Genomic DNA, 26,615 nt, shown 5'->3' on the forward strand with positions numbered 1-26,615 from the left:
CATTGACACAAAAATCCTGAACAAAACGCTAGCAAACTGAATCCAGCTTCATGTAAATGGAATTATACATCATAACTAAGTGGGATTTACCACAGGAGAGCAAAGGGTGCTTTAATATCTTAAAACCCATTAATATAAAACATTGTAAGAGAATAAAAAACAATAACCACGTGGTCATCTCAATTGATCAGAAAAAACATTTGATGGTATCCAATACTGCTTCATGAAAAAAATACTCAACCAATTAGCAATAAAAGCAAACTTCCTTTCCCAACCTGATAAAAGGCATTTATAAAATATACAAAGCAAAAAATGAAAAAACTGGAAGGAGAAATAGACAACTCCCAATCGTAACTTTAACACGTCTCTCAATAGCCAACAGAACAAGCAGATCACAAAAAGCTGGCACAAATGTGGAACTGACTCAAAATTAACTACTTTTACCTTATGAAACAAAATCCATGAATCAATAAAGAAATAATGGAAATGAGAATTTAACTGGAACTAAATAGTCACGAAGCTACAATGGAGCGAAAGGGATGTGGTTAAAGGGATACTTTGAACCTAAATTTGTGTATCAGAAAGGAGAAAAGTTAACAAGTAAATAATCTAATAAGCTTCCTCCTTAAGGAGTTAAAAAAATAGAAAAAAAAATCAAATCTAAAGAAAGCAGAAGGAAATAAAGATGAAAATAGAAATCAAAGAAACTAACAAATAGAGCAAAATCAACACAGCTAAAAGTTCAATATTTGAAAAGGTTAAGAAAATTGAAACTCCTATCAAAACTATTTTAAAAAGAAAGCAAGAGTTAATATCAGAAGTAAACAAATTAATATCTATTATAAAAGCTAGATTCCACAGTAAGGAAAAGGGAAAAATAAAGTAAAAGTACTAGAAAAGAATATATTATTCACATTGGAAACTCTTCTATATTTGAAACTTAAAAAAAAATCTGGACACATTTTATTATTAGAACTAATAATAACATTTCTCAAGTTAGCCAGACATAAATTCAACATACAAAAGTTATATGTATTTCTATACTTGGTAAGAGGGTTAAAAAACATATAATCCTAAAAAAAGGTAGCACTATAACATTATAGATATAAGGTGACAATTTTTTTCAGAGGCGATAATAAAACTTTTCTGAAAGATATTAAAGGAGATCTAAGTAAGTGCAAGGTATAGTAAATTCTGGATAGGAAGACTCAAAATGGTGAAGCAGATGTCTCTCTCAATTAATTTATAGAATCGATTCAATTTCAACCAGAATCTGAACGAGATCTTTCTTGGAAGCTCACAAGATAATGCTAAAATTCACATTAAAAATGTTAAGGGTCATGAACAGTTCTAAAAAAAGGATAGGAGGCTGGACTTGCCTGTTAGATTTCAGGACTTTTTAACAAGGCAACTGTAATGAAGACAGTGTATCAATGTTACAACTGAGAAGGAGACCAGTGGAAAATAATGTTCCCTAATAACAGACACATGCATACATGGAAACTCCATATATGATAGAGGTGACATTGAGAATTGGTACAGACATGCTAAACAATAATGGGAAAATGGGTTATTTATCTAGAAAAAAAATAATTTGAGCATATACCATACATAAAAACCAATTCTAGATGGATTAAGACTTTTATTGTGAAAACACAACTTTAAACATTTTAAGGAGAAAGTACAGGAGATCATGTCTTGGAAATGATCAGTATATTAAAAAATTAAAAATCAGTGTTCCAATAGGCAAAAATGTAAAAGAAAAATCACAAACTGGAAAAAAGATATCTATAAAACACTAAAGTGATAGAATACTGGGATTCCAATTATATAACAAACTTCAAAGAAATAACAGGAAAAAAGACAACCCAAAATGGGAAAAACGGGCAAAAACCTAAAAAAGGTTTTGATGTCAGTAAACACACTCTAGCTTCACAATTGTCAGGAAAATGCAAATGAAAACCCATAATGAGATACCACTTTATATGAGATACCGCTTTATATGTATGTACCACATTTAAAAAGTCTAAGAATACCAAGTATTGGAGTTCCCGTCGTGGCGCAGTGGTTAATGAATCCGACTAGGAACCATGAGGTTGCGGGTTAGATCCCTGGCCTTGCTCAGTGGGTTAAGGATCCGGCGTTGCCGTGAGCTGTGGTGTAGGTCGCAGACGCAGCTCGGATCCTGTGTTGCTGTGGCTCTGGTGTAGGCCGGTGGCTACAGCTCCGATTGGACCCCTAGCCTGGGAACCTCCATATGCCGCAGGAGTGGCCCAAGAAATAGCAAAAAGACAAAAAAAAAAAATTTTAGAAAAAAAAAAAAAGAATACCAAGTATTGACAAAGATATGTATGAAAAGAGCACATACTCCCATACACCCCTATCAGGTTTGAAAAGTGTCCTTTCAGTGTAGCACTGTGATCACCAGTGATGTTAAGAGAGAGAAGTTTTGTTGGATTAGTGGAATGGGAATGATTCTGATGACCAATAGACAGTGTGAATGCTCAGAGAGTGAGTGTAGACTATTGGCAGGAAAAAGAAATTTGAGAGAGGGATAAAGGGAAGATTTTTTTCTTTTGTTTTCTTTTGTTTAGGAGGGGAGAGTCAAACATAATAGGTTAACGAAAAGCTGATAGAAAAACAGGATGAAGATACATAATTGGAAAGAAATGATAAACAAGGGTTTGGAGGAAACAGGAAGACAAAAGAATGAAAAGAGTTATGAGGGCATGGAGACAGGAAATAGAAACTTTGCTTCTAAGAAAGTTGATGGTCAGAGATAAGACCGTATAGCATTTTATAGATAAAAAGCACTTCATATTCTCTTACTAAATTCTAACTACATTCAGTGAAGGAGAATATGTTATTCCTACTTTAGAGAATTAAACAGAGGCTTAAAGATTTTTAAAAAGTTCCATAAAATCTTATAACCAGTAAATAAACCCATAAAATGACACTGAACTAGTTTGAAAAAAATTAAGCACAGCATATCATAATCATGGCTCACATGAAAAGGAATGAAAATCTGTATAGGATATATTAAAAACATGGACACGGCACTGATAACCACAGAGGCTTAATCATCACAGTTGCTTACCTCATGCTCTGGGGAAAGATGTTCCATGTCAATTCGTAAACATCTGAGACCAGGTAAAAAGTGATTAACCATTAAATCCTCTGAAATAACTTGAGACAAGTTAATTAAGGAGATTAATAAAACCAAACTGATATGTCCAAACAGAACAGCAGAAGAATATAAAAGAAGCAGCTGTCTTAAATGATGTCTACGGCATGCTGATCACTTACAGCAAACAGGCTTCCCTCAAGCACGATCCTTATTTGTTGAGTTAGTTTCTCGTCAAGAATTAATTGTGTATATTCCCACAATTCTCTTTATGTCAGTGGCATTCAATTTACATGGCATGCAAACATATGAAATAACAGGGTGAAAATTAAGTCATGACATTTAACCGGATGTTTAAATGAGTATAAAAAGTAAGAAAATTAATGTTTCCATGACAATTAAGTTGGATGTTTTGGAAAATATTGATAAAGGCCACTTGCTTAAAACACTGATGTTGGAGTTCCTGCCGTGGCTCAGTTAAAATGAATCTGACTAGCATCCAGGAGGACGCAAGTTTGATCCCTTGCCTTGCTCAGTAGGTTAAGGATCTGGCAGTGTCGCCGTGAGCTGTGGTGTAGGTTGCAGATGTGGTTCTGATCCCCCGTTGCTATGACTGTGGCGTAGACCAGCATCTACAGCTCCCATTTGACCCCTAGCCTGGGAACATCCATTTGCCTCAGGTGCAGCCCTAAAAAGACAAAAGACAAAAAAAAAAAAAAAAAAAAAAAAAAAAAAAAAAAAGAATAGAAAATATAAAACTTACATAGCTGAGTGACTTATAAATGGGCAGTTATAAAAATACAGACCTCATTTGGTTGAATCAAATCTCTACAGATGTATAGAATTCTGTAACCTAATAGCTCTGCGGTCTTATTTTCTGGGTATGGGGAAAGTACCACCAAGATATATCTGTGAGTAACCTTTGGATTAGTAGTTAATAGCTGGCCTAGAGCAATTTGGGCATGGATTGAGAAGTTGAAAATGGCCTTATTTGGGGGTAAGCGAGAGGATACTCTCCTCCTTTCTCTCTCCTCACAGTTTGGTCCTTCTACACATGCCATCCTACAATCTTCCTCACGGATTGGCAATTTAGAGGCCACTTGGTCCAATATGATGTTAGGAATCACCTCATCTGTGAAGGATGGTCATAAGGCCTCTGACTGCTAACAATGACAGAATATTCACAGTTTCATAAGAGAGATCACTGCATTTTTAGAGAGCTCAATTAGAAAAAGGCCCTCTCTGTGATTTCTGCTTTGTAGCACTTGCTCCGAATCTTAGATATACAACAGTGTGCCTAACCTTTTTTCTATATAACAACTTTTAAAAAGATTCTCAGGGAGTTCTCGTTGTGGCTCAGTGGTTAATGAATCCAACTAGGAACCATGAGGTTGCGAGTTCGATCCCTGGCCTTGCTCAGTGGGTTAAGGATCCAGTGTTGCCGTGAACTGTGGTGTAGGTTGCAGCCATGGCTTGGATCCCTCGTTGTTCTGGCTGTGGCATAGGCTGGCAGCTACAGCTCCGATTAGACCCCCTAGCCTGGGAACCTCCATATGCCCCAGATGTAGCCCTAGAAAAAGATTTAAAAAAAAATTCTCAAATTATATTTTCATCTCTAAACCATTGCACCCCCCCCCACGTAAACATTTCTAAATTCCTTCAAATTTTTCTTAAATAGGATTTCTTGACTTAATACTATGTCAAATGTTAACTATAGATTTTCTATGTCCCTATTAAATACAATGTCATGCCAAAAGAAACACTCTTGTGTTCCATCAGCTCAGAATGCAATGGAACAGAAGAACAGATATAGACAATACAGTTTTATTAGTGGCCATAACCACCCTGTTGACACAAGTACAAGTTCTGACTCATGCAGAACTAATGCTTTCAATACTTGAACAGGGTGTACTGTTAATCTGGTTCTTCCCTTTACCGTGTTGGTGAAAAGACTTTTTACTGTATTTTCTCTAGTAATAGTCTGTACAGACCTAAATACACAATAATTTTCCTTCTACACAGACTTCTATGCTCTTTAGAAACCAATGTCTTGTTCACTTGGAAAATTTGGTTTAGAGAGCTAAAATTTTTGATCTTTTGACTTTCTCATTTTCTTTGGGGCATATTCCTTTAGAAACTCTCTGTTATTAAGATTATACATGACTTTTCACTTAAGTTTTTAAACACCTACTTTTGCAAAGTTTAGGGAACAGGTAGAAACATATCAATGTTTTCTTTCTTTGACATGCCAAACTCTGACATGCCATTATTACTTTCTTATAAGGGTCCTGTCACTTCTCCATTACTGAAGAGTTCTTCCTTGCTAATTCAGAATTACCACTTCCTCTTTTTGCTTCCTCTATCTCCTCTAAGTTGAAAATGCCAACAAGATAAATCAGGAATGATAGTAAGTTCTGCTTTTAGTTGAATTAAACTTGTAGAAGATATATGGAATAGTTGAGGCAAAATTATAAAAATATGGTATTTCTGCTCACTTTATAATCTATGCTATAAAAGAGGCTTATATCATCCACATGAATAGGCAATTTGTAGTAGATCCTCAAAATGAAATCCTTTCAACCATGCATCTAACTTCAGGTTTTAACATTTCTGAAGGACAAACAGCTCCTTAACAGACAGCTCTATGTTTCCACTTTCTCTACTGTGATTTTTTTTTTTTTATCCTGTCAAAATCATAATTCTGTGATTATGTTGTCTAGCATGTACTTTTACAGTTCTGTTTGAGTGTTTAGCCATTCATTCCTTTTTCAATTTCTTACTTCCCCTTTCTTGAACTATTCTGGCCTTTAATGGGAGAGCCTAAAAGCTGGAGTTTATTCTGCCTAGCTTTATCTCTATTTCCTTCTTAGTTTTATTTTACTAGGTCTATGATAGCAAAGGGAACTTTTAATAGGACAGCTAGAGTTTGTTGTTCTAGTCTCAGTTTTGCTTTTAACTATAAAAAATAGAAGTCACTGATGTCTTTAGCTTTTAGTTTTATCACTTATAAAATGTAAGGATTGACATGGGTTAGATGATCTCTGAGTTTTCCTCCATTCTACCATTACTGCAAATGATTAACCATGGTGGCCCTAGATTTTTTTCAACGAGTGATAGCTCTCCAAGAGATATTCATAGCATCATAAAGATGGTTAAACATTCACTGAAAATGAATACTAGGACACAAACAAGACTTCCTTTTGATTAATAGAGCCTCAGTTATAACTGATTGCTTGCTTAGTTATATAGCTGATTAACAGATTAAAATTTTCAATGTTTTTAAAACTATAGAATATATAAACACAAAGGACTTAAAGTTATCGTTTTAAATTGTGAGTTGGCTAAAATAAGGAGTGGGGCAAGTCAATTCACATTTTTAATCTACTTTACTTCTTAGTTAAGCTGAAAGAAAATTCTACTTCTCAGTCTTTAACAACTGAGGTTCACTGTAAGATTGATTAGTAAATAGAGATACACATTAATAAATCAAGGATACAACAACAGGAAAGTGCACTGTAGGCTTCAAAAAGATGGGTAGCAATATCCAGTCTTTTAGAATCCACAATTTGTAAGTTGTTCACCAAGGCTAACTTATGCAAATGTGGTATAACAACTGAAAAAAGAAAAAGAAATTATTAATTTTAATCTAAAACATGCTAATACATTTAAAAAATAGTTTTCTGTTTTATTTTGGAAAAAAATCTTATACTTGCTTTTTCTTACCAGGGAAGAAAGCATGTTTTTCAGAATAAAGAGTGAAATTTGGGAGAAATAGATTACAGCATGCCATTATAACCTAATTATGAGGATGTATGCAGGTCCCTTGGCTTTACTGCAATTCAATTTCCCAATTTAAAAAATGAAAACCAAACAAACAAATGTAAACAACCTACCTCTGTGTTATTATTATCTTTATAAATAAGTTTACATAAATTAGGTATTACCATTGCTATTAAAACAGATTAATATAGTATACTTATTTTTCTCAATGTTTTTCTCAGAAGCCACTCTACACAATATTGACTTAAAACTGCTTAAAACCAATACAATGTACTTTAAACTCTAGTCTAGATACAGTTAAAGGCTATAATTAAGGATCTTCCTAAATCTCAGAAGACAGAAGTTTACTACAGAACTCAACATTTCATTATATAGGTATTGTCCTGAGCTATACATCTGTACCTATTATTAACTTACCTGTTAACCCCTCAGATAGAGATAAATAGTTAAAAGAATTACCAAACAAGATGTGAGTGATTCTACAACTGACCTTTGGTGGGCAAGGAAAAGAGGAAATACACATAACATTAAGGCCACTTCTGAAGCCCTTTTGCTTAAGGGCAGATTGGACAAAGATAAAGATCAACCAAAAGCAGACTTTATAAAAATAGATTTTAGTAAACTTTCAAAAAAATCTTCTGGGGTAGATCCAATAGGAAAAGCAAAGGGAATCTTGTCTTTTCTTTTTGTAAATGGGCTTAGATCTAAAATAAGGAACTTTGGGGAAAAAGAAAAACAATTGATCTGAAATGTAAAATTGCTGTGTTACAAAATCTCCAATGTATGACCAAACATTTATAAAGTTAAAAAAGCAGAAAACAAACAAACAAAAGCTGTATCATGTTCTGGATAAAACAAATGGACCCTGAAATACAATCAAGACAAAAAGGTCTTATGATGACTAAAAGGTGGGAAAGAAAAAGGGCCACTGGAAAAATCAATGCCTTCTATTCCTAAAGGAATAGAGGGAAAAATATCCAAAACACCACTCCAAAGAAGATGTTACCACACAGCAATTTTTTGTCCTTTCTCTAAACTTCTAACAGGAATCATCTGTAAATACAGACGGTTAATGAGGCAGCATCCTTGTCAACATGGATTCTACTTCATCTATCATTAATCTTATTAGTATAGGACATTAAATGCCTCAGGGTAAAGTTTAAAAGCAAAAAGAAAGTCAACTGACTGAGTAGTAAAAAAAAAACGGAAAAAAAATTTTTTTTTTTTGTCTTAAAAGGAAAAAAAAAAAAAATCTGGTTGTGCCAGAATGTGAAAAAAGATTGTGTAAAATATACTTGTGGGAATATAGTAAGTTGCAGAAGGCTTCGGGGATAATGGCTTACTACACTTATTAAAGCAATGAAAACTTCTCAGTCTTTATTTTGTCTTTTTAGGGCTGCATCCATGGCATATGGACATGCCCAGGCTAGTGGTCAAATTGGAGATGTAGCCGCTGGCCTGTGCCATAGTCATAGCAATGCCCGATTGGAGCCGCATCTGCAACTTATACCACAGCTCACAGCAATGCCAGATCCACTGAGGCAAGGGACTGAAACTGCATCCTCATGGATAGTAGTTAGATTCGTTTCCACTGAGCCATGACAGGAACTCTTCAATCTTTTTTTCAAGCCAAACTTTAAATTGTTATTTTGGACCATTATGAAAAGAAGATTTCTTTTTTCAATGTGATGCATAAATCTTTCTTTTGAATGTACAGGAGACTGTTAGATCAGGTTCTAGAGAGTTACTCACTAACAACCTGGCACCCACCAAAGACCTATTGCCTATTTAGCCTATTCCTTGATCTAACAGTCAAGATTTATCCTCCTTGCTTCCACGCAATTAGAGCCTCAAAAAAGTTAGTCAGAGCACCTGTAGAGGATCACCTGTAAATCTGATGTTACTGTGGTGAGAACTACCCCTACTGCTAACTAAAATACCAAATCTTTTCCTGTTAACTGTGAAATATTGTTATTTTCTCCTCAAGCAACCAACACTACTACTCCCTGAAAAATAATCTTGTGAGTGTGTTTTTGTAGCTCAATAAGTGCTCATGCCCTCAACAACCTTTTTGGACACTGAAGTCTAAATCCTAACAATATTTTTTGTTGATGACTCTTATCTTAAAGCCACCTGGTTGGAGGAGTTCCAGTCATGGCACAGCGGAAACAAACCAACTAGGAACCATGAGGTTGTGGGTTTGATCCCTGGCCTTGCTCAGTGGGTTAAGGACCTGGTGTTGCCGTGAGCTGTGGTGTAGATGAGGCTCGGATCCTGAGTTGCTGTGGCTGTGGCGTAGGCCAGCAGCTGTAGCTCTGATGTGACCTCTACCCTGGGAACCTCCATATGCTGCCGGTGTACACCTAAAAAAGTAAAAAAACAAAACAAAACAAAAAACCTACCAGGTTGGATATGCAATAACTAGTTTATGGGAGAATCCAATTGTATACTAGAAATTAAATTGATTTAGGAAGCCAAATTTGTGGTCCTTTCTAAAACATGTCAAATTGCAAAAACAAACAAACAAAAAAACCCCCCAAAAACCAACAACAACAAAAAAGACTAATGTGTAACAGTGATAAGCATCATTCTTTTGGAGTAATAATTACTGGATGCTATGACGCCACCCAAAGAAATTGGTGGAAATTGCTGTCATAGAGGTTTGAGGTCCACAATAAAAGTGATATTATAGAAACTGGAGAAAATGCTTTAGCAGATAATCTTGCTAATCATTTAGTAGATCAACAAGATGTGATTTAAAACAAAATAGTAAAATGGTATGCTAACTGGAAGAAATGCATGTCTTTCATAAGAACATGTCTAGAAACATAAAAATTTCCTTACAAATAAGAATTAAAAAACAAACTCCAACTATAAGGAGCATAATATTTTGAAATCAAGAATTGTTTTTAAAATAACTTGAAATTGTTTGAGTTGCTTTTCATATGTCTACAGCAATCATTATATAGTATAAGAAACCATTGAGTAGCCAAAGCCATCCTAAGAAAGAAAAACGGAGCTGGAGGAATCAGGCTCCCTGACTCCAGACTATACTACAAAGCTACAGTCATCAAAACTGTATGGTACTGACACAAAGACAGAAATACAGATCAGTGGAACAGGATAGAAAGCCCAGAATTAAACCCACGCACCTACAGTCAACTAATCTACGACAAAGGATGCAAGAATATACAATGGAGAAAAGACAGCCCCTTCAATAAATGGGCTGGGAAAACTGAACAGCCACAAGTAAGAGAGTGAAATTAGAACACTTCCTGACACCATACACAAAAGTAAACTCAAAATGGATTAAAGATCTAAATATAAGACTACATTTTTAAATATAAGACTTAAATATAAGACTCTTAAATATAAGACTATATATTTATATACTACAAAACTCTTAGAGGAAAACATAGGCTGAACACTCTCAGATCCACCTCCTAGAGTAATGCCAATAAAAACAAAAATAAACAAATGGAACTTTAACTTAAAAGTTTCTGCACAGCAAAGGAAACCCTAAACAAAATGAAAAGACAACCCACAGAATGGGAGAAAACAGTTGCAAATGAAGCAACTGACAAGGGATTAATCTCCAAAATTTATAAACACCTTCTGCAGCTCAATACCAAAAAAGCAAACAACCCCATCAAAAAATGGGCAGAAGATCTAAACAGACAATTCTCCAAAGAAGACATACAGATGGCCAAAAAACAATGAAAAGATGTTCAACATCACTCACTATTAGAGAAATGCAAATCAAAACCCACTATGATGTACCACTTTACACTGGCCAGAATGGCCATCATCAAAAAGTCTACAAGCAATAAATGCTGGAGAGGGTGTGGAGACAAGGGAACCTATTACACTGTTGGTGGGAAGGTAAACTGGTGCAACCACGTGAAAAACAGTATGGAGATTCCTCAGAAAACTAAAAACAGAATTACCATTTGATCCAGCAATCCCACTCCTGGGCATCTATCCGGAGAAAACCATGACTCAAAAAGATACATGTACTCCAATGTTCATTGCAGCACCATATACAATAGCCAAGACATGGAAACAACCTAAATGTCCATCAACAGAGGAGAGGATCAAGAAGATGTGGTACATATACACAATGGAACATTACTCAGCCATTCAAAGGAAAGAAATGAAGGCATTTGCAACAACACGGATGGACCTAGAAATTGTCATGCTAAGTGAAGTCAGTCAGACAGTGAGACACCAACATCAAATGCTATCACTCACATGTGGAATTTTAAAAAAGGACAAAATGAACTTCTTTGCAGAACAGATACTGACTCAAAGACAGATACAAAACTCAAAGGTTTCCAAATGAGACAGCTCGGGGGGTGGGGAGGAGCACTGAGGGTTTGGTTTGGAAATGCTATAAAATTTGGTTGTGATGATTGTTGTACAACTATAAATGTAATTGAGTAATAAAAATGCTATAAAAAAAGAAACCATTCAGTAATAGTAATACTAATCAATTCATAGTAACAAACTTGTTTCACTTTTAGCTTTCAGTATATGAAAAATAAAGCATAGGAAGTCTTTAACACATAACAAATTCTCAGAGAATCTCTGGCTTTGCTCTGACATTACAATTCAGGAAAAAAGGTAAAAACTGAAACTTACATTCATCTCGGAACCTTGGTTCTGCATTAGGCCCAACTCTACCGAATGTTTTTATGATCTCTGTATGCAATGAATACTGGTCTTGATATTGAGGATCTTCCAGGAAAGAAGCCAACTGCATTTTCACTCTTTCCAGCAACTTAAAATTGAATAATATATAGCCAAATTGAGTAGAGTTGTTACAGAGAAAGATACACTTCTAAACATGGCTTGTAGCATTGGATTCAAATGACTTGTATCAACGTAACAAGAGAAATTTGGAATTATATAAGTACTTATTTAGTCTTTTGGCTCAGAAGGTTTTACATTTTTGCTTATGCTTGTTAATTCATTTTTTGCTTTTTAAAAATACAAATATTCCCTGACAAACTGTAAAAAAAGAGAAAAGGCCCTACAACATTTAAGGACAAAGATAAATTTATGATGATTTTGTATCTAAATTATAATTCTTAAAACAAATCACAGTGTAAGTTACCCACTTATTCACCTTCTGAAAGCAATGAGTCATTAATGACTTATAACTTACTCATATTTCCCTAAAAGACATTTTTATTTTGGGATTTAAGAACATGTTGAAATTCTGCCAAGATTGCAAGGTTTGCAGAAATTTTTTTTTTTAAATTTTGCTCCACCAGTAAAATACATAAGTGAAAAAATGGAAAACACTTTTTCCCATAACTAACAAAGTTGTTTAATTTTAGTTATAAAACATGTATATGAAAAAAATTTACAAAACTAAAAATTTTTGCATAATGTCTATGAGATGAAAAGCCTGTTTTCCATTTAAACAACTAAGTAATATGTCCACAAATAATTTATTTTCAAATGTACAGGGTTTTTCATTGGATGAGGACATGTCCAATTTGATATTAAAGAATAAAATTTTGACACTAATTTTGAGAAGTGTCTTATATAAGGTTAATGTTGCAGATAGAACCTAACAAACATAAAAATTAAATCACAACTTTCTGAATTAAAATACACTTTTAGAAAGGAAGACTTTGGTAATCTCCTGACATGACAGAGGGTTGTCACTGTAATGGGTGCTGCAAAAAAGACGATATCAGTCTATGATATGATGCAGCTTGATATCAATGACACACATCATAATGACAGTTACAAGAACAGAGTTATACTCTAGCCTCCAAACTGAAAAAACCTGGGTGCAAATCTGTGCAAACTGGTATTAGAGAATTTATGCAGACTATCCAGATGTCCACTGGATAACAGAAGCCTGTGGAACTAGATCTAGTTTGAAGGATTATTCAAAACTGCAATATCCAGATAGGCTTAAAATACAACATCTGAGAGTTGGCTTATACTTAATTTCCTAATTGAGAAGAAAGACTAGAGATTTTCTTAGGATGTGAAAATACACTTTTGATAGGCTCAATATTTTAAAATATTGAGATCCTCTTCTGGCCCCAAATTAACTAAGAAATAAAATGAAGGGTATGTTCCCAACCCCCAACCACAGAGTACGTGTATGCTAATACATTATCATCACCTCAACAGCACATAAATTAAATAAATTCCAGTCATTGCCTACCTCTCTCTGAATAACTGTTTCCATAATAGTGCCAAAGGCTGGAATTGTGGCAATCCTGACAGAGCTGTTAGAATTAAAAAAGAAAGAAACTGAAATTTTCTCTGCAATGAAAAACTGATTATTATTAAAATATATATCAAAGTAAGTATAAGGTAAATATACTGTATTAGTCTCTAGCAATGACAAATTAAATTTAAAAAAAGCAGACCAAGAAGAATGCTCAAAAAGACAGACAGGATAACTTAAGGTCGCAGTCTGTGAAACTCACAATTCAGGATCACTGGACAAGGTAACAAGGGCCGGAGCAACCCGCTTGTCAACTAAAGCTTCACTCATGCCTCGAAGAGTCAGCTGTAAACCAGTCAACATGCAATAAAAAATGGTTTGGTAAACTGGAATGAGAACTGGGTTAGCTGTGACTGAGGATGGCAGGCAGACTCATTGGCCTTTCTTGGTTTAGTCACCCACACGAGACATTAAAATGTTAAGCCTTTGGTTCATGCCACTATACTTACTGGTAACAACATGTTAGTGAGATTAGCAGAGCATCCCTTCTTGGCTTGGAAGAAATAGTCCATCAGCATGTTTTCAGTTTTGGAAATGCTTACTAAGGACTACTACTACGAACATATTTTTCAATATATGGCCTCGTCATGAAGCTTCCTGTGAAGGTTGACTTTAAAAAAATATATGGAGTAGTATGATAAAGTTTAAAATCGAGTAAGTGTAACTCATTATTATTTTAAAGTGATATATCTATTCTTCAACGAATTTAAAAGCTGATGGTTATTTCTTGACAGGCGCATTTCAAAAGGGATGCTGAATGTAAAAGGCAGGGACAACACTTACATTTCAGGGTCACTGGAGAGAGTTATGAGAGCAGGAACAACCCTCTGAGCTACTAGAGTTTCATTCACCCCCTTCACCAACAGCTGAATGGTCAGCGCAGGGGGTATTCACAGGTGATGCATGGAAAGAGCAAACACAATGCCACGGGAAGAAGAAAGGAATAACCAAGAGAAAGAGAGAAAACACAAAAGCAAAACCAAAATTAGAAGCTAAGCAAATATTGCTACTAGAGTGCTTTATAAAGGCAGAGAATGCTTAGGAGAAAAATAAAGCATAAACAGCCTAGAAATCCCCGAAAACAGTCTGTCACCAATTCAATGGCAGTTTGTACTTTAGGTCAAATAGTTTATGCAATTTCCATGTTCAATAAAAACACAATTTAAAAGAAGCCTTAACTTTTTAAAAAGAAGACATACTGGATTCTTTCGTTAAACTCTTTAAATAAATCCAGTATAGTTTTGTTAGGACCAACAAGGTACAAACTGGACTGCTTTAAAACCAAACTCAATGGTTAGCAGCCATCACTAAATAGCTTCTGATAGTTCCATAGCAAGTAAATTTAAAAATCACATATGAAAACTCCCAACCTTTTACATCACATAGCTTTCTTTCCTAAGATATAGAGACATAACGTGGCCTACTAGAAAGTACTTATTTTACATGGGAGTCAGACTTGGGTTCAGATTCTAGCTCTCCACTAACTAGTAATGTGGCTTTAGATATATTACATAATCTCTAGAAACTCAGTTTTCTCATCTGAAAATGGAGACATTTTCGTATACCTTAAAGCCTCATAATTGCATATAAATCTTTTGCGCGACAAAGTCTAGGCATTTAAGAAAAGAGAGTTGAATTTTTATGACTATTAAAAAGGATATTAGATTTGTGAAATATTGAAAAAAGAAACTATTAATTAAAAAATGTTTTTGGCTGGTTCAAGTAGTTAAAGTTTACAAATAGTTGATTTACATTTCTCTAAAAGCTCAAATTAAACAAAAAAATATAAGCACGATTAGACCTAATCATAAAATAATTCGTTTGGCAACCAACTCCCAAAATCACAGAACAAGAGAACAGTATTGAGCTGTACTCATTTTGTTTTTTATAAAAACCATTGAGTTTCATGAGTTCACCTAGCAATGGAACTAGTCCTCACAGAAGATGGAAGATACCAAGGAATTTTCAGTAATAAAAACCTAATAGTGTGTGCATAGGTTAACCATTCCTCCTACACAATACATTCTGGAGCAGAGCTCCTTTTGCATGAAAATTCTTAATTTTATAATAATTCGTTACTGTTTAATAACCAATTCACTTTTTTTTTTTTTTTGTCTTTTTAGGGCCGTACCCACGGTATCTGGAGGTTCCCAGGCTAGGGGTCGAATTGGAGCCATAGCTGTCAGCCTAAACCACAGCCACAATAACATGAGATCTGAGCTGTGTCCACGACCTACACCACAGGTCATGGCAACGCCAGAGCCTTGACCCACTGAGCGAGGCCAGGGTTCGATCCTGCATCCTCATGGATACTAGTCAGTTTCATTTCTGCTGAACCACGATGGGAACTTCCTGATTCACTTTAAGTAAAACTTTTTTCTCCTTATCATTTTGTAAATAAGGTACCGTAGATTTGAATCAGTAAAATATATCTGGAAATGTCTATCTTGTGCCAGCCAAAAAGCATTTAAAAAAAAAGACAATTAAGGAACAAGTTATTTTTTCATTATGCTGGAGTTTTAAAGTTTAATTACTTTATTAAGCTAGAAAATCAGAAAGCAAAATTTAAGAGTTATTATTATGCACTTTATATACACTGTATCATCTGATTTTTAAACCCAATGAGATAAGTACCATTATTATCAATGTTTTAACAGATGAAGAAACTGAGCCTTAGAGAAGTTAGACAACTTTTCCAGTATTTTAGAGCCCCAAAGAGGTAGAGCTAGAAAATGGACTCAGTCACATCTGTCTTAAAAGCCCATGCCTTCTCTGAGTTGTGGTCTTGCTGTTACCTGCTTAATTTCCTCAAGATGGATGTAAGAAATCATTCTATGAAGTTCTTTTCTGCATCTTTTGGGAAATCCATTATGTCACATTAGAAGTAACATGATAAAGACTCTTATAAATCAACTTCAATAATAAGTTGTTAATCAAGAACTAATATATTATCTCTATTTAACAGCGAGAATAATATGGCTGACTGGATTTCCCCTTTTTATCCTGCTGTCTGAAAACTCAGAGCTAAATTTAGTGTTCAATTTCACTAAGTACCTCATATTAGCTCTTGGTATATTCATTTCTCACTTTCTTCTCAATACTTTCTGATCTCACATTTAAAAAACTAAAGTGTCTTGTTTTAATGATTTTTATTTGGAAGTAACTCATTTTGGGCATAATTGTAAATTATAAAGTATTAGTATCAAAAGAAATCTTATGAAATGACTACTCTTTTAATGAAATTTTGTTCAAAATAAGACTCACTGACAAAAAAGTGACTGATTTTTCCTACTAATGACTTATGTGACATGCTCAGTAAAATTTTTTTTATCATAAATGAATTTGGAAAAATATTGGAATAAGTCTCTCAGAAATTCATAATCAACCTGAGAGAACACTGAAAACTGCTTAAGCGTATGTATAGTTTCCAACCAGCACTGACAGCAGACATAGAAACCAAAACCAGACAAAAGCCACATATAAGAAACAAGGCAGAAAAAACACAAAAACAAATAAAAAGGGAGGGTGCTTCATTTAATTTATTGAAATTATTTTCATTTATATGGTATGCTTCACGAGTGTATATATATATACATTTTAGAAACAAATGGATTAAGATAAAGAAATAGCTCTTACAATCTTAGAATAAAATCCTAAGAGAGATGTATTAAAGAAATAGAATGCTTTTTTCTTTTTTGAGGAAGAGAAGGCTAAAGAAACTTTTTTCTTTCACAGTAATAACTATTTTTCAGCATAATGAATAATCAAAAGTTATTTATATTTACACTCAGAAGGACCTTATACTAGGAATTACCACTGTGGTGCAGTGGCTTAAGAATCTCACTGCAGAGCTTGATCTCTGACCTGGCACAGTGGGTTAAAGGATCTGGTATAGGTTGCAACTGAGGCTTGGATTCAATCCCAGGCCCAGGAACTTCCATATGCTGTTAGGGCAGCCAAAAAAAAAGAAAAGAAAAAAAAAAAAAAGGAACTTGGACTAGACATACAACTAAATTTTTATATTGGCATTTATCTCAACAAAGAACATGTGATTAATTTTTTGATCAAACATAATAACTGCAGGAATAACATGGACAGAGGATTTTCAACCTCCTGATAACAATGGGATTTTCTATCAGTTCTCTATCTTTTAGATTACAATTCATCTTAAATTATGTAAAAATTCTGAAATTTAGGGTGAAGTGAATTGTCCAGTTCTTCTCACGGAAATAAATGCTTTAAGATATTTTAAGAATCACATGCATACTAGGGACAGTTTTAGTCTGGATAAATATACATTTCTTAAACTATGATAATGATAGTTAACAGTTATAAGTTATTACTATTTTGTGCCACTGTTTTAAGGGTTTTACAAGTATTAATTCATTTAATATTAATATCCTTTGATATGGATACTTATTATCATCTTCACTTATAGATGAGAAAACTAAAGCACAGAGAAGTTTGAAACTTGGCATTAAATGGCAGATGCTGAATCTAAGCAGTGTGGCTCTATGGCAAGACTCAACAGCAGTAGGAAACTCTCTAAACCAATTTTAGTTTCAAATACAAGCTCTGTGTGTGTGTGTGTGTGTGCACGCACATGCGCACGCACAGTCTATATAACATTATTTCCTCTATGATGGATAAAAAGGTACATATTCTACTTTTCATACTAAACTTAAATTGTTAGGTGGCAATTCAAGAAAATCTAGTTAAATTATATGAAGTCTCTTCTCTTTTATAAGCCCTTGGGCAGTTAATGTATGGGTTATTCCAGAAATGACATGTGAGGGAATAATGAAGTGGGAGTAATCAATACAATGAACATTTTCATAAGTGCAAAAATTGATTTTTTAATGCTACTCATGAATCCAACTATATTTTACAACTTTAGAGATATATTTTATTGTTTTAGTTTATTTTAGTAGCCATTTACCTCAGTAAATAGCAAAGTATATTAGGAAGATATACACAGGATGGAAATTAAAATTTAAAAGAAATTCTGAGAAATGGAAATGATAATACATTCAAGGAACCAATAAGGCTGGAAAACATTCTGAAATATATCAAAGCTATATTTCTGCCCCATCACACAGTACACAACTAGATACTGTTCAATGCCATAAAATATTTATCAACATTACATAGTATGAAAAGTTTTTTTTTTTTTTGAGAAATGTTCACTCTCTCTTCATTATGATTTGAACCAAAAGAATCATCTGTTTACATACCTCAAACATTCTAGCAGCAGTACACCTCACAAGTGCTGAAGTATGGACAACACCATACCATAAAACAGTTAATAATAACTCATGGTAGGCTGGATTTGCACTGAAAGAAAAAAAAAAAATCAATGTTAAAAGTGAGAACCACAGTACCTGAGTGGTACACTGAAAAATACTATATTTATGACAAATATTAATGATAAAAATATTGGCAAACATATAGAATTACTTCATATGGTTTAATAAGTTACATCTAAGATTCTTTAGAAAAGGAAGTCACTTATAAAACTATAAACTTTTAGCATTTCTGGAACTATACTTTTAGTTTCTCTAAGCATTTGCAATTATGATAAAAATTTCAAGTCTTTAATACCATAAAAGTTAAAATGATAAAAAATACAGTAAAATAACATTTATTACTATGAGAAAAAAAGAACACTGGGCTAAGAGTCAGATAGGTAAGTTATAACCTCTGTGTTTCTTAATTTCTGCAACTATAAAAACTAAGGAAACAACAAATGTCCTATTAATGCCATATGGTTGTTGTAGGATCAATTGGGATAACTCAAATCACCTATATGGGAAGTTGGCTGTGGAGCCTATCCAAATGCAGGATAGTATTATTAATAAATATATAAAGCCTGTTTTCAGTAAAGGGTGGATAAAACTATGTAAGCAGCAAGATAATGTGACCATGAGGGACTAGGTAAATCAAATGAAATGGAAAAAGGATCCCAATGAGCTAGTTTTCACTTAGGGCTCCTTTTCCAGTATGGGGATACTAAATTTTCCTCAAATCTATATTTGATTTTATTTCTCCAACTAAGAAGAAGAAGACATATGTCTTCAAAAGAAGGCATATGTCTGTACCTTTATCCCATTCTTTTACTACAATGTACTGATTACAAAATGTTAAAAATGTACAATTAAGAAACCAAAAACAAAAATCTTAAGTCTCAAAACCAAGAGATATGGTGTGTATGCCAATCTTTTGTAGACTGAAAATATGTACTCTATAAATCCAACTTTAAAACTTTATACAATTAAAAGAAAAAAACTATAAGCTATTATTTTACCCCAGTTCCACAAAAGAAGCTTTCAGGCTATCAAGAGGAGCATGAGATAATGAAAGCAAGGTCATTACATCTTCCAAGAATCCAATTAACAGTTTTCGGTCTTCTTCCTATAGAGGAAAAAGACCGATAATTTCCAAGCAATCGAGCAGAACTAAAAACCATAATTTCCTAGAAAAGTTTAGCAAATAAGGAGGAACTATCCTAATTTGGAAGCATTTTAGTTAAAGATATTTATTAAACATACCTATGATCACAATGGTATGAAGATAAAGACTGTCTTGATTCATAGATTTAGATCTATGTTGTCCAATATGGTAGCCACTTACCACATGCGGTTATTTAAATTTAAATTTAAAATAAAAATTAAGTAAAATAAAAGATTCAGCTCCTATATTCGAGTTGTTTAATAGCCATATGTGGCTAGTGGTTACCTTAATGGACAACTCAGATACAGATTACTCCCATCATAGCAAAAAGTTTGATCAAACAGTTCTGGTTTAAAACATAAAAAAGTATATTCTTTTATTAATATCTATTTCTACCAATATCTATTTTAACTAATATCTTAGTTCACTTGGCTCTAAACACTTAATTACAAACCACTTAAAACAGTTATCCTCCTAATAGTATAAAGTTATTATCTGAGAAATTATTAGTGAGAAAACCACATGCTTTCTGAAATATAGACCACCGTGTTCTCAAAAGAAATAGTCACAGTCTTGATTAAAAAATAATCTTCATTTTCGATCTTTAACAAATCATTATTTTAATAATTAGAAAGTCTTTCTTTTTTTACATATAGCACTCTATTAAGAAATATGTTAGAAAAGGAGTTCCTGTTGTGGTGCAGTGGAAATGAATCTGACTAGTATCCATGAGGATGCGGGTTTGATCCTTGGCTTCATTCAGTGGGTTGGAGATCCAGCATTGATTGTAGCTGTGGTGTAGACCAGTAGCTATGGCTCTGATTCGACCCCTAGCCTGGGAACTTCCATATGCCGTGGATGCGGCTCTAAAAAAAAAAAAACCTATATGTTAAATTAACCTGAATTTATAAAGCAAGGGAATCTGATATTCTATCTGGCAATAAATATATAATAAAGAGTCATGTACTTTGCCTTTAGGGCTATATTAGGTCAACAGTGGATTCTGCATGTATCAATAGATCCATGAGGAAGACTGGATCACCACCTACCATTTTTTCCCCTATGTAGTCAGGTTAATTTAGAATGAAGTAGAGACAAAAGGTTGACAAAAGTAATGATCAGTGTGAATAAAGGATGGACATGTCAGTTTTATAACCTGCCAGCCTACTTAGTGAAGAGCTTAGACAGTGACAAACCAGCATCAGAGACAGACTGGAATAGAGAGTTCACTCATTTTTGTTGCTTACTCTAACACAGAAGTATACATAAATTTGGAAAATAAACTATCGACCTGAAAAAACTTCAGTGAAATAAGAGCTATGAAATATACTTTTAAATAAGCATGGATTCCTTTGATTTGAAAATTTACTACCATACTATTTCTCAATTTTGAAATTTCAAGATAAGTAATATTGCTTATGTATTTGATTCAAAATAGGTTTTGTTCACCAAGGCATTCAGGGCAGTGATTTACCCTAACAGAGAATTTAGTTTAGTAAGAAAAATATTAACAGCTGGTGTGTGCTTCTTGAAACACTGGCAATCTATGATAGCCATCACATTTTGTAATTAGCAGAATAGGTCTTAGCTCTTTAGATATTTGGATTTCATATAGTAACTCAAAAAACATGTCCTCATTTATTTGACAAATCTATACTGACAGACTACTATGAAGCAAACTTTGTACTTTATTATGCCTTAAGATACAATTTACAGTAAAAATAAACACACTAACCAACCACCAGAGCTTAAAAACAGAAAGAAAAATATTGACATCACAGTTGTTACTATGCTAGAAGAGCTTCCCAAATTAAAGAGAAAAATGGTAATCGTATTGTTGTGCCTGGTAACATGCTAAGACTTAATCTCCATAAATTTAGGAAAGACAATAAATACAATCTATAAAGAATACATGACTTAAAATATTCTAAACACAGGGATTCTGCGAGTATCCAGAAGTAGTCTTAGAAACTAGTGCAGAAGAGTTCAAAAGAATGTTGTATTATTTTAACACAGTTGGAGCTCCTAATGCAAGGTATCATCTGATATTGATTTTAATGCTGTAAGATGGTTCAAGTCTATTTTGGAAGAAGAGTGCAATAAAGGCAAAAGAAGTTAGGTATTAATGGGGAAAATTTCAGGAAAAAAGATATTCCTATTTGAGTTCACATTTCTAATTCCTAAAAATGCTTTATCTTTAGTTCATATTTTCACTTCACTGGTGGAGACTGCCTCACACTTATAAAAGACTGATACACCTTAATACACGTAATGTGTTTACTCAAAACAATGTTCAGTAGTAGTCTGTTATATTGATGACCACCAGTGAACCACACCTCCTGGTTCATGCTCTCATTTAGTTCCCTCTTCTTGAATCTGGGCTGGCCCTGTGACTTGCTTTAACCAACAGAACGCAGTAGCAGGTGATGAGGTAATTCCAAGGCTAGGCCTTAAGCTAGCAAATTCTGCCTTTGCAATTTGGGGAGCCCTGAGCCATCATGTAATGAGTCTAGCTCTGCTGCTCCACAGGCCCTGCGGACAGAGAGAGGCCCTAGGACTCTATGGAGACTGAAGCTCAGTCATCCTTGCCGAACCCCTTACCAACCAACCATGTAAATGCAGCAACATAAGTGACCACCAGCAAGACCAGCAGAAGAGATGCCTAGCTGAACAAAGACTGTGAGCAAATAGAAGGGTTATAATAAGCCATGATGTTTTGGAATAATTTATTACACACTACCAATTAAGAAAAATAAAATATTACTAAAAAGTACTTTGTTAAAAATGATGATATAGTACGCTATAGCATTTTGTAGTCTGCATCACCCAACACATATGCTTTGCTTGTTTGTTAATGAAAAATTATCATGAAACACAAAGAAGTTACTAAATAGGAGCAATCTATCATTCCTAACAAAATATCAAGAAGCACACCATCTCTATTTATCCAGCAGAGATTTTCTCAGAGACTTTTATTGAAATATGCTCTCCACTGTAAATTGTTTATTGAATAAAATGAATAAACAAATTTTGTTTTCATTTATGGGTAACATTTGCACTTATAACCACATTAAAAGACATAATATTAGCTATCTTTCTCAAGAGAAAATACTTTTATATTTTCCAGCGAAAGAATCTTTCCCTTACCTGAATATAACATGTGAGAACTCCTGTTGCATAAATGGGGACAGTAGCTTTAGTGAGGACCCCATTTCCTGCTGAGGAATCTAAAATCACAAAAAGAATTAAAAAAAATCTGAATATGCTTTAAATTTAAAGCAAAAAGTCACAAAACAAATTAAGTTTACGATAACTGATTAATATTATCATTACTTTGAAAAATGGGTTTTGATTAAAACACATATCCACTGATGGTAGTGAAAATACAAGTTAATACTTTACAGAGCTATTATTAGCTTAAATAATTCTGAAAGATGGGAAAAACTTTAAAACCAAAATAAGATGCATGATCTTATTTGCATAGTCAGAAATCAGAGCTTTCTTTAACACTTTCTCAAGTGCCTATATAAGCAGGTCTTCATAAATTTTTAGGCTTTCAATTTGCAGTATTCAGTAAAATATAAAGACACTCAGCTGAAAGGAGACACCTAGTCATCTATTTACTCTGTTTCCAGGTATGGGATACTACCTCGTTTTCAGTACCAGCCTAGTTCCATTTTCTTCCTGCATCCAGAATGGGGATTCTCAGCCAGACAGAACCCTGATTATTTTCATGGAGTAGGGAGGTTAAGTGATGCATGGGGAGAGGCAAAGCATCCAACCACAGGGAGTATCCTGTGACTACTGTAACCTAGGACAACTGCCTCATAAAGACTACACATGCTCTAATCTATGCAGCACGTATAGAGTTAAAAAAGAAGTTCCAGGAGTTCCCGTCCTGGCGCAGTGGTTAACGAATCCGACTAGGAACCATGACGTTGTGGGTTCAATCCCTGGCCTTGCTCAGTGGGTTAACGACCTGGCGTTGCTGTGAGCTGTGGTGTAGGTCGCAGACGTGGCTCGGATCCTACGTTGCTGTGGCTGTGGCTGTGGCATAGGCCAGCGGCTACAGCTCTGATTAGACCCCTAGCCTGGGAACCTCCATATGCCGAGGGAAACAGCCGTAGAAAAAGCAAAAAGACAATAAATAAATAAATAAAAAATAAAAAAGAAGTTCCAGAGGTGATAAGACAGTTGCTATTTATAGCACTAACAGCTTTCACTGATTTTAAGGCACAGTTTAAAGTGCTTTACATTTGCTTTTATGTACTCAAACTTTATTACTTTTTTTCCTACTTTTATATTGGTTTTAAATTCTTTAAAGTGAGTTGAAAAGCAATTGGGTTGAAAAGATGTATTTAACTAACTGCCCTGGAAGAATATTCAGCAAAAAAGAAAGTTCCATTTTCATATCAATTAGTATTTGAGGTTTGTTTATCGTCTTGGTAAGAGGAATTTTTTTTTTTCTTTGCTTTTTAGGGCCGAGGCATACGGAGGTTCCCAGGCTAAGGGGCGAATCTGAGCTACAACTGCCGCCTACACCAGAGCCACAGCAACGCAGGATACGAGCCGCATCTGCGACCTACACCACAGCTCATGGCAAAGCCGAATCCTTAACCCAATGAATGAGGCCAGGGATCAAACCTGCAACTTCACGGTTCCTAGTCAGATTCGTTTCCGCTGCGCCACAAAGGGAACTCTGGTAAAAGGAATTTTTTTCTTTGAAGAGTACTGATGTTGGTTGAGTGTGACCATGGTAGTTGAGAGGTAAATCTGAGGGTAGGAACATAAGCTTAAGTTGAATTTATAGATACAGACTGTAAATAGGGTGGCTAACAATCACTTCCTATATCAACAGCTAAATATTCACAGCTAACTAATAATTCCAAAAGCTATTAGTTTCTAAAATATATAAATATTCTTTACCCAATTTATCATCGGAATTAATAATTTACTAAACAGATAGTACCAACCATTAGCTTTTTCAAACATTAACCCTTTAGAAAGCTATTAAATATAGACTCTGGGAAGCATTTGTCCAAAAAAATTCTCATCAACGTTTTCAAATGTAAAGGGAATCTTTTTTTCATTTTCTACCTCTGAGGCCAGCCAAAAACAGAGTTTTTCAGATCACTCAAATCAAATGACTATGGTAGCACTGAGATAGAATTATCCACACATTCAAAATCAACCAAGTTAAAAAAACAAACCAGGGGGCTCTGCATTTTTGTTCCTAACATTTTCCACATTTTATTCCTAGAAATTAGAAAAATACATGGAGATATAATATCCACACATAAATGACTTCTTAGGCCAATGGTGCTATAATTAGACTTTTTAAGACAGGTGAGTGAAAACTATGAACAGAGGGGCTGGAGCTGTCCATTAAAGTCTGCAGTTTCTTTAAAATCTCATGTTTCATTTTAAAAACATACATGTATAACTTACATTCTATTCAATTATGTTTTATTTTTTTAAAGTTTTAAGTAACTAAGAATTGGATGCTCTTTTTTTTTGTTAGGGCCGCACAACTAAGTTTAAGTTATGGAGGTTCCCAGGCTAGGGGTTCACTTGGAGCTGTAGCTGCTGGCCTATGCCACAGCCACAGCAACTTGGGATCAGAGCCTCGTCTGAGACCTATACCACAGCTCATGGCAACATTGGATCCTTAACCCACTGAGCGAGGCCAAGGATTGAACCCGTGTCCTCATGGATACTAGTCGGGTTCATTAACCACTGAGCCATGATGGGAACTCGAATTGGATGCTTTTTATTTTGTACTTTTCATTATCTCGAATAAACCTCCAAGAATACAAGTACTTAGTCTGAGAAGCTTAGCCTTAGGTCAATTTGATTACAGGGAAACTAGATATTTATAATCAAATTGACAAACATCAGTCTCCCTACCATCTCACAGAAGGATGTAAGATGTGACAGAGTTGTAAAACCAAGAACCGCATAGTGTAAATTTTCCTTTTCAACTGTACTTGCTAGTTTATTATACAATTTGCATATAATGGATAAAGTATTTTTCTGGAGAAAAGTGAGTCAATTGTTTTTAAAATAATAATGAACAAACTTACCAATATTTTCTTCAGACAGTCTTAAAATCTCCTGGAACTGAGGTTTTACCTAAGCAGCCCAAAGAAAAGATCCAAAAAGTTTCAAGGTCAATGGACCAATCAGTAATTAAATAAATAAAATGTTTACTACCAATGGTATTACTACTACTTATTTATTTTGCTTTATAGACCATTGATTCAAGTGGTCAAAGCTATAACAATTCTTAAAAGCTATAGGAAAAAAGAGGAGTTGAGTTACTGAAAGCAACACCTTTAAGAGATAAAATATTGAAAAAAATCAACTCAGGTTATCAAGTTTTCTAAAAGGCCTTTAGTTTCTCCAACTAAATTAATTTCCAAGATGATTTTAAGTGCCCGAAATTATTATCTCCTAAAACTGAATTTAATGGTAGAAAGGGCATTCAGACAGATATATGATTAAAATCATTGACAAAAAATCTGTTATATATAAATGGAATGAAAACGAAATTCCACTCATTTAGAGTATTAGGTAATTAATATTCATCATGTTGCTATCCTTTGGCTTAGATTAATCTTTTATTTTAACTTCCTTAAAGTTTAATTTTAAACATCAAATGAAGAATTTAACTTTAAAATTTTAAGTTAGAGCAAATGTTTGTTTCAATTGTTTATTATTAACATTATCACAGATTTCAGATTTTAAGCCACTGAAGTCAGCCACTTACTGTTAAGTGCTAAAATGAACTCCTCATTATTTTTGCAAAACAAAATTAAAATAAATAACAGCTGCTTCTTTTGGAGATGCCAAACAATTTTTTACAATAGTGATTACCAGTAAAATCAAGCTGTATTATTTAATAACTAGGTGTTAATAATGAAAAATGTAAAAGGACTTTGTTTCTTCCACAGTAACATCAAGGTCTGGTTTTTGCCCTCCTATTGGCAGGTCAGGCATATTAAT

General features: G+C 34.1%; 1 protein-coding gene across 19 annotated transcripts in view; it reads right to left on the minus strand.

Annotated features, from left to right (window-relative positions):
- Positions 1-26,615, minus strand: part of RELCH (RAB11 binding and LisH domain, coiled-coil and HEAT repeat containing) — a 109,732-nt gene that overhangs the window by 6,270 nt on the left and 76,847 nt on the right. For 7 of the 19 annotated variants that reach the window (XR_014815976.1, XR_014815972.1, XM_005654482.4 and 4 more), the window contains 9 exons: positions 25,694-25,742; positions 22,758-22,837; positions 19,465-19,571; positions 18,395-18,494; positions 13,944-14,026; positions 13,095-13,158; positions 11,546-11,684; positions 6,621-6,737; positions 3,098-3,186 (listed from right to left, as the gene is read on the minus strand). Coding sequence is in view for 8 of the 19 variants with exons in the window: in XM_005654482.4 (XP_005654539.1) it covers positions 3,098-3,186; positions 6,621-6,737; positions 11,546-11,684; positions 13,095-13,158; positions 13,944-14,026; positions 18,395-18,494; positions 19,465-19,571; positions 22,758-22,837; positions 25,694-25,742 (828 nt within the window). In the remaining 11 variants the exon portion in view is untranslated. Of the gene's footprint in view, positions 1-3,097; positions 3,187-6,620; positions 6,738-7,582; positions 8,420-9,171; positions 11,685-13,094; positions 13,159-13,362; positions 13,446-13,943; positions 14,027-18,394; positions 18,495-19,464; positions 19,572-22,757; positions 22,838-25,693; positions 25,743-26,615 lie in introns of those variants that run through there. The other 12 variants (XR_014815967.1, XR_014815977.1, XR_002346087.2 and 9 more) reach the window with 3 other exon arrangements.

Source organism: Sus scrofa, chromosome 1 (genome assembly GCF_054392235.1).
Source record: "Sus scrofa isolate SSC_HxYL_T2T_F1_AM1 chromosome 1, Sscrofa_HxYL_maternal_Yorkshire_Landrace_v2.0, whole genome shotgun sequence".
Lineage (NCBI taxonomy): Eukaryota > Metazoa > Chordata > Mammalia > Artiodactyla > Suidae > Sus > Sus scrofa.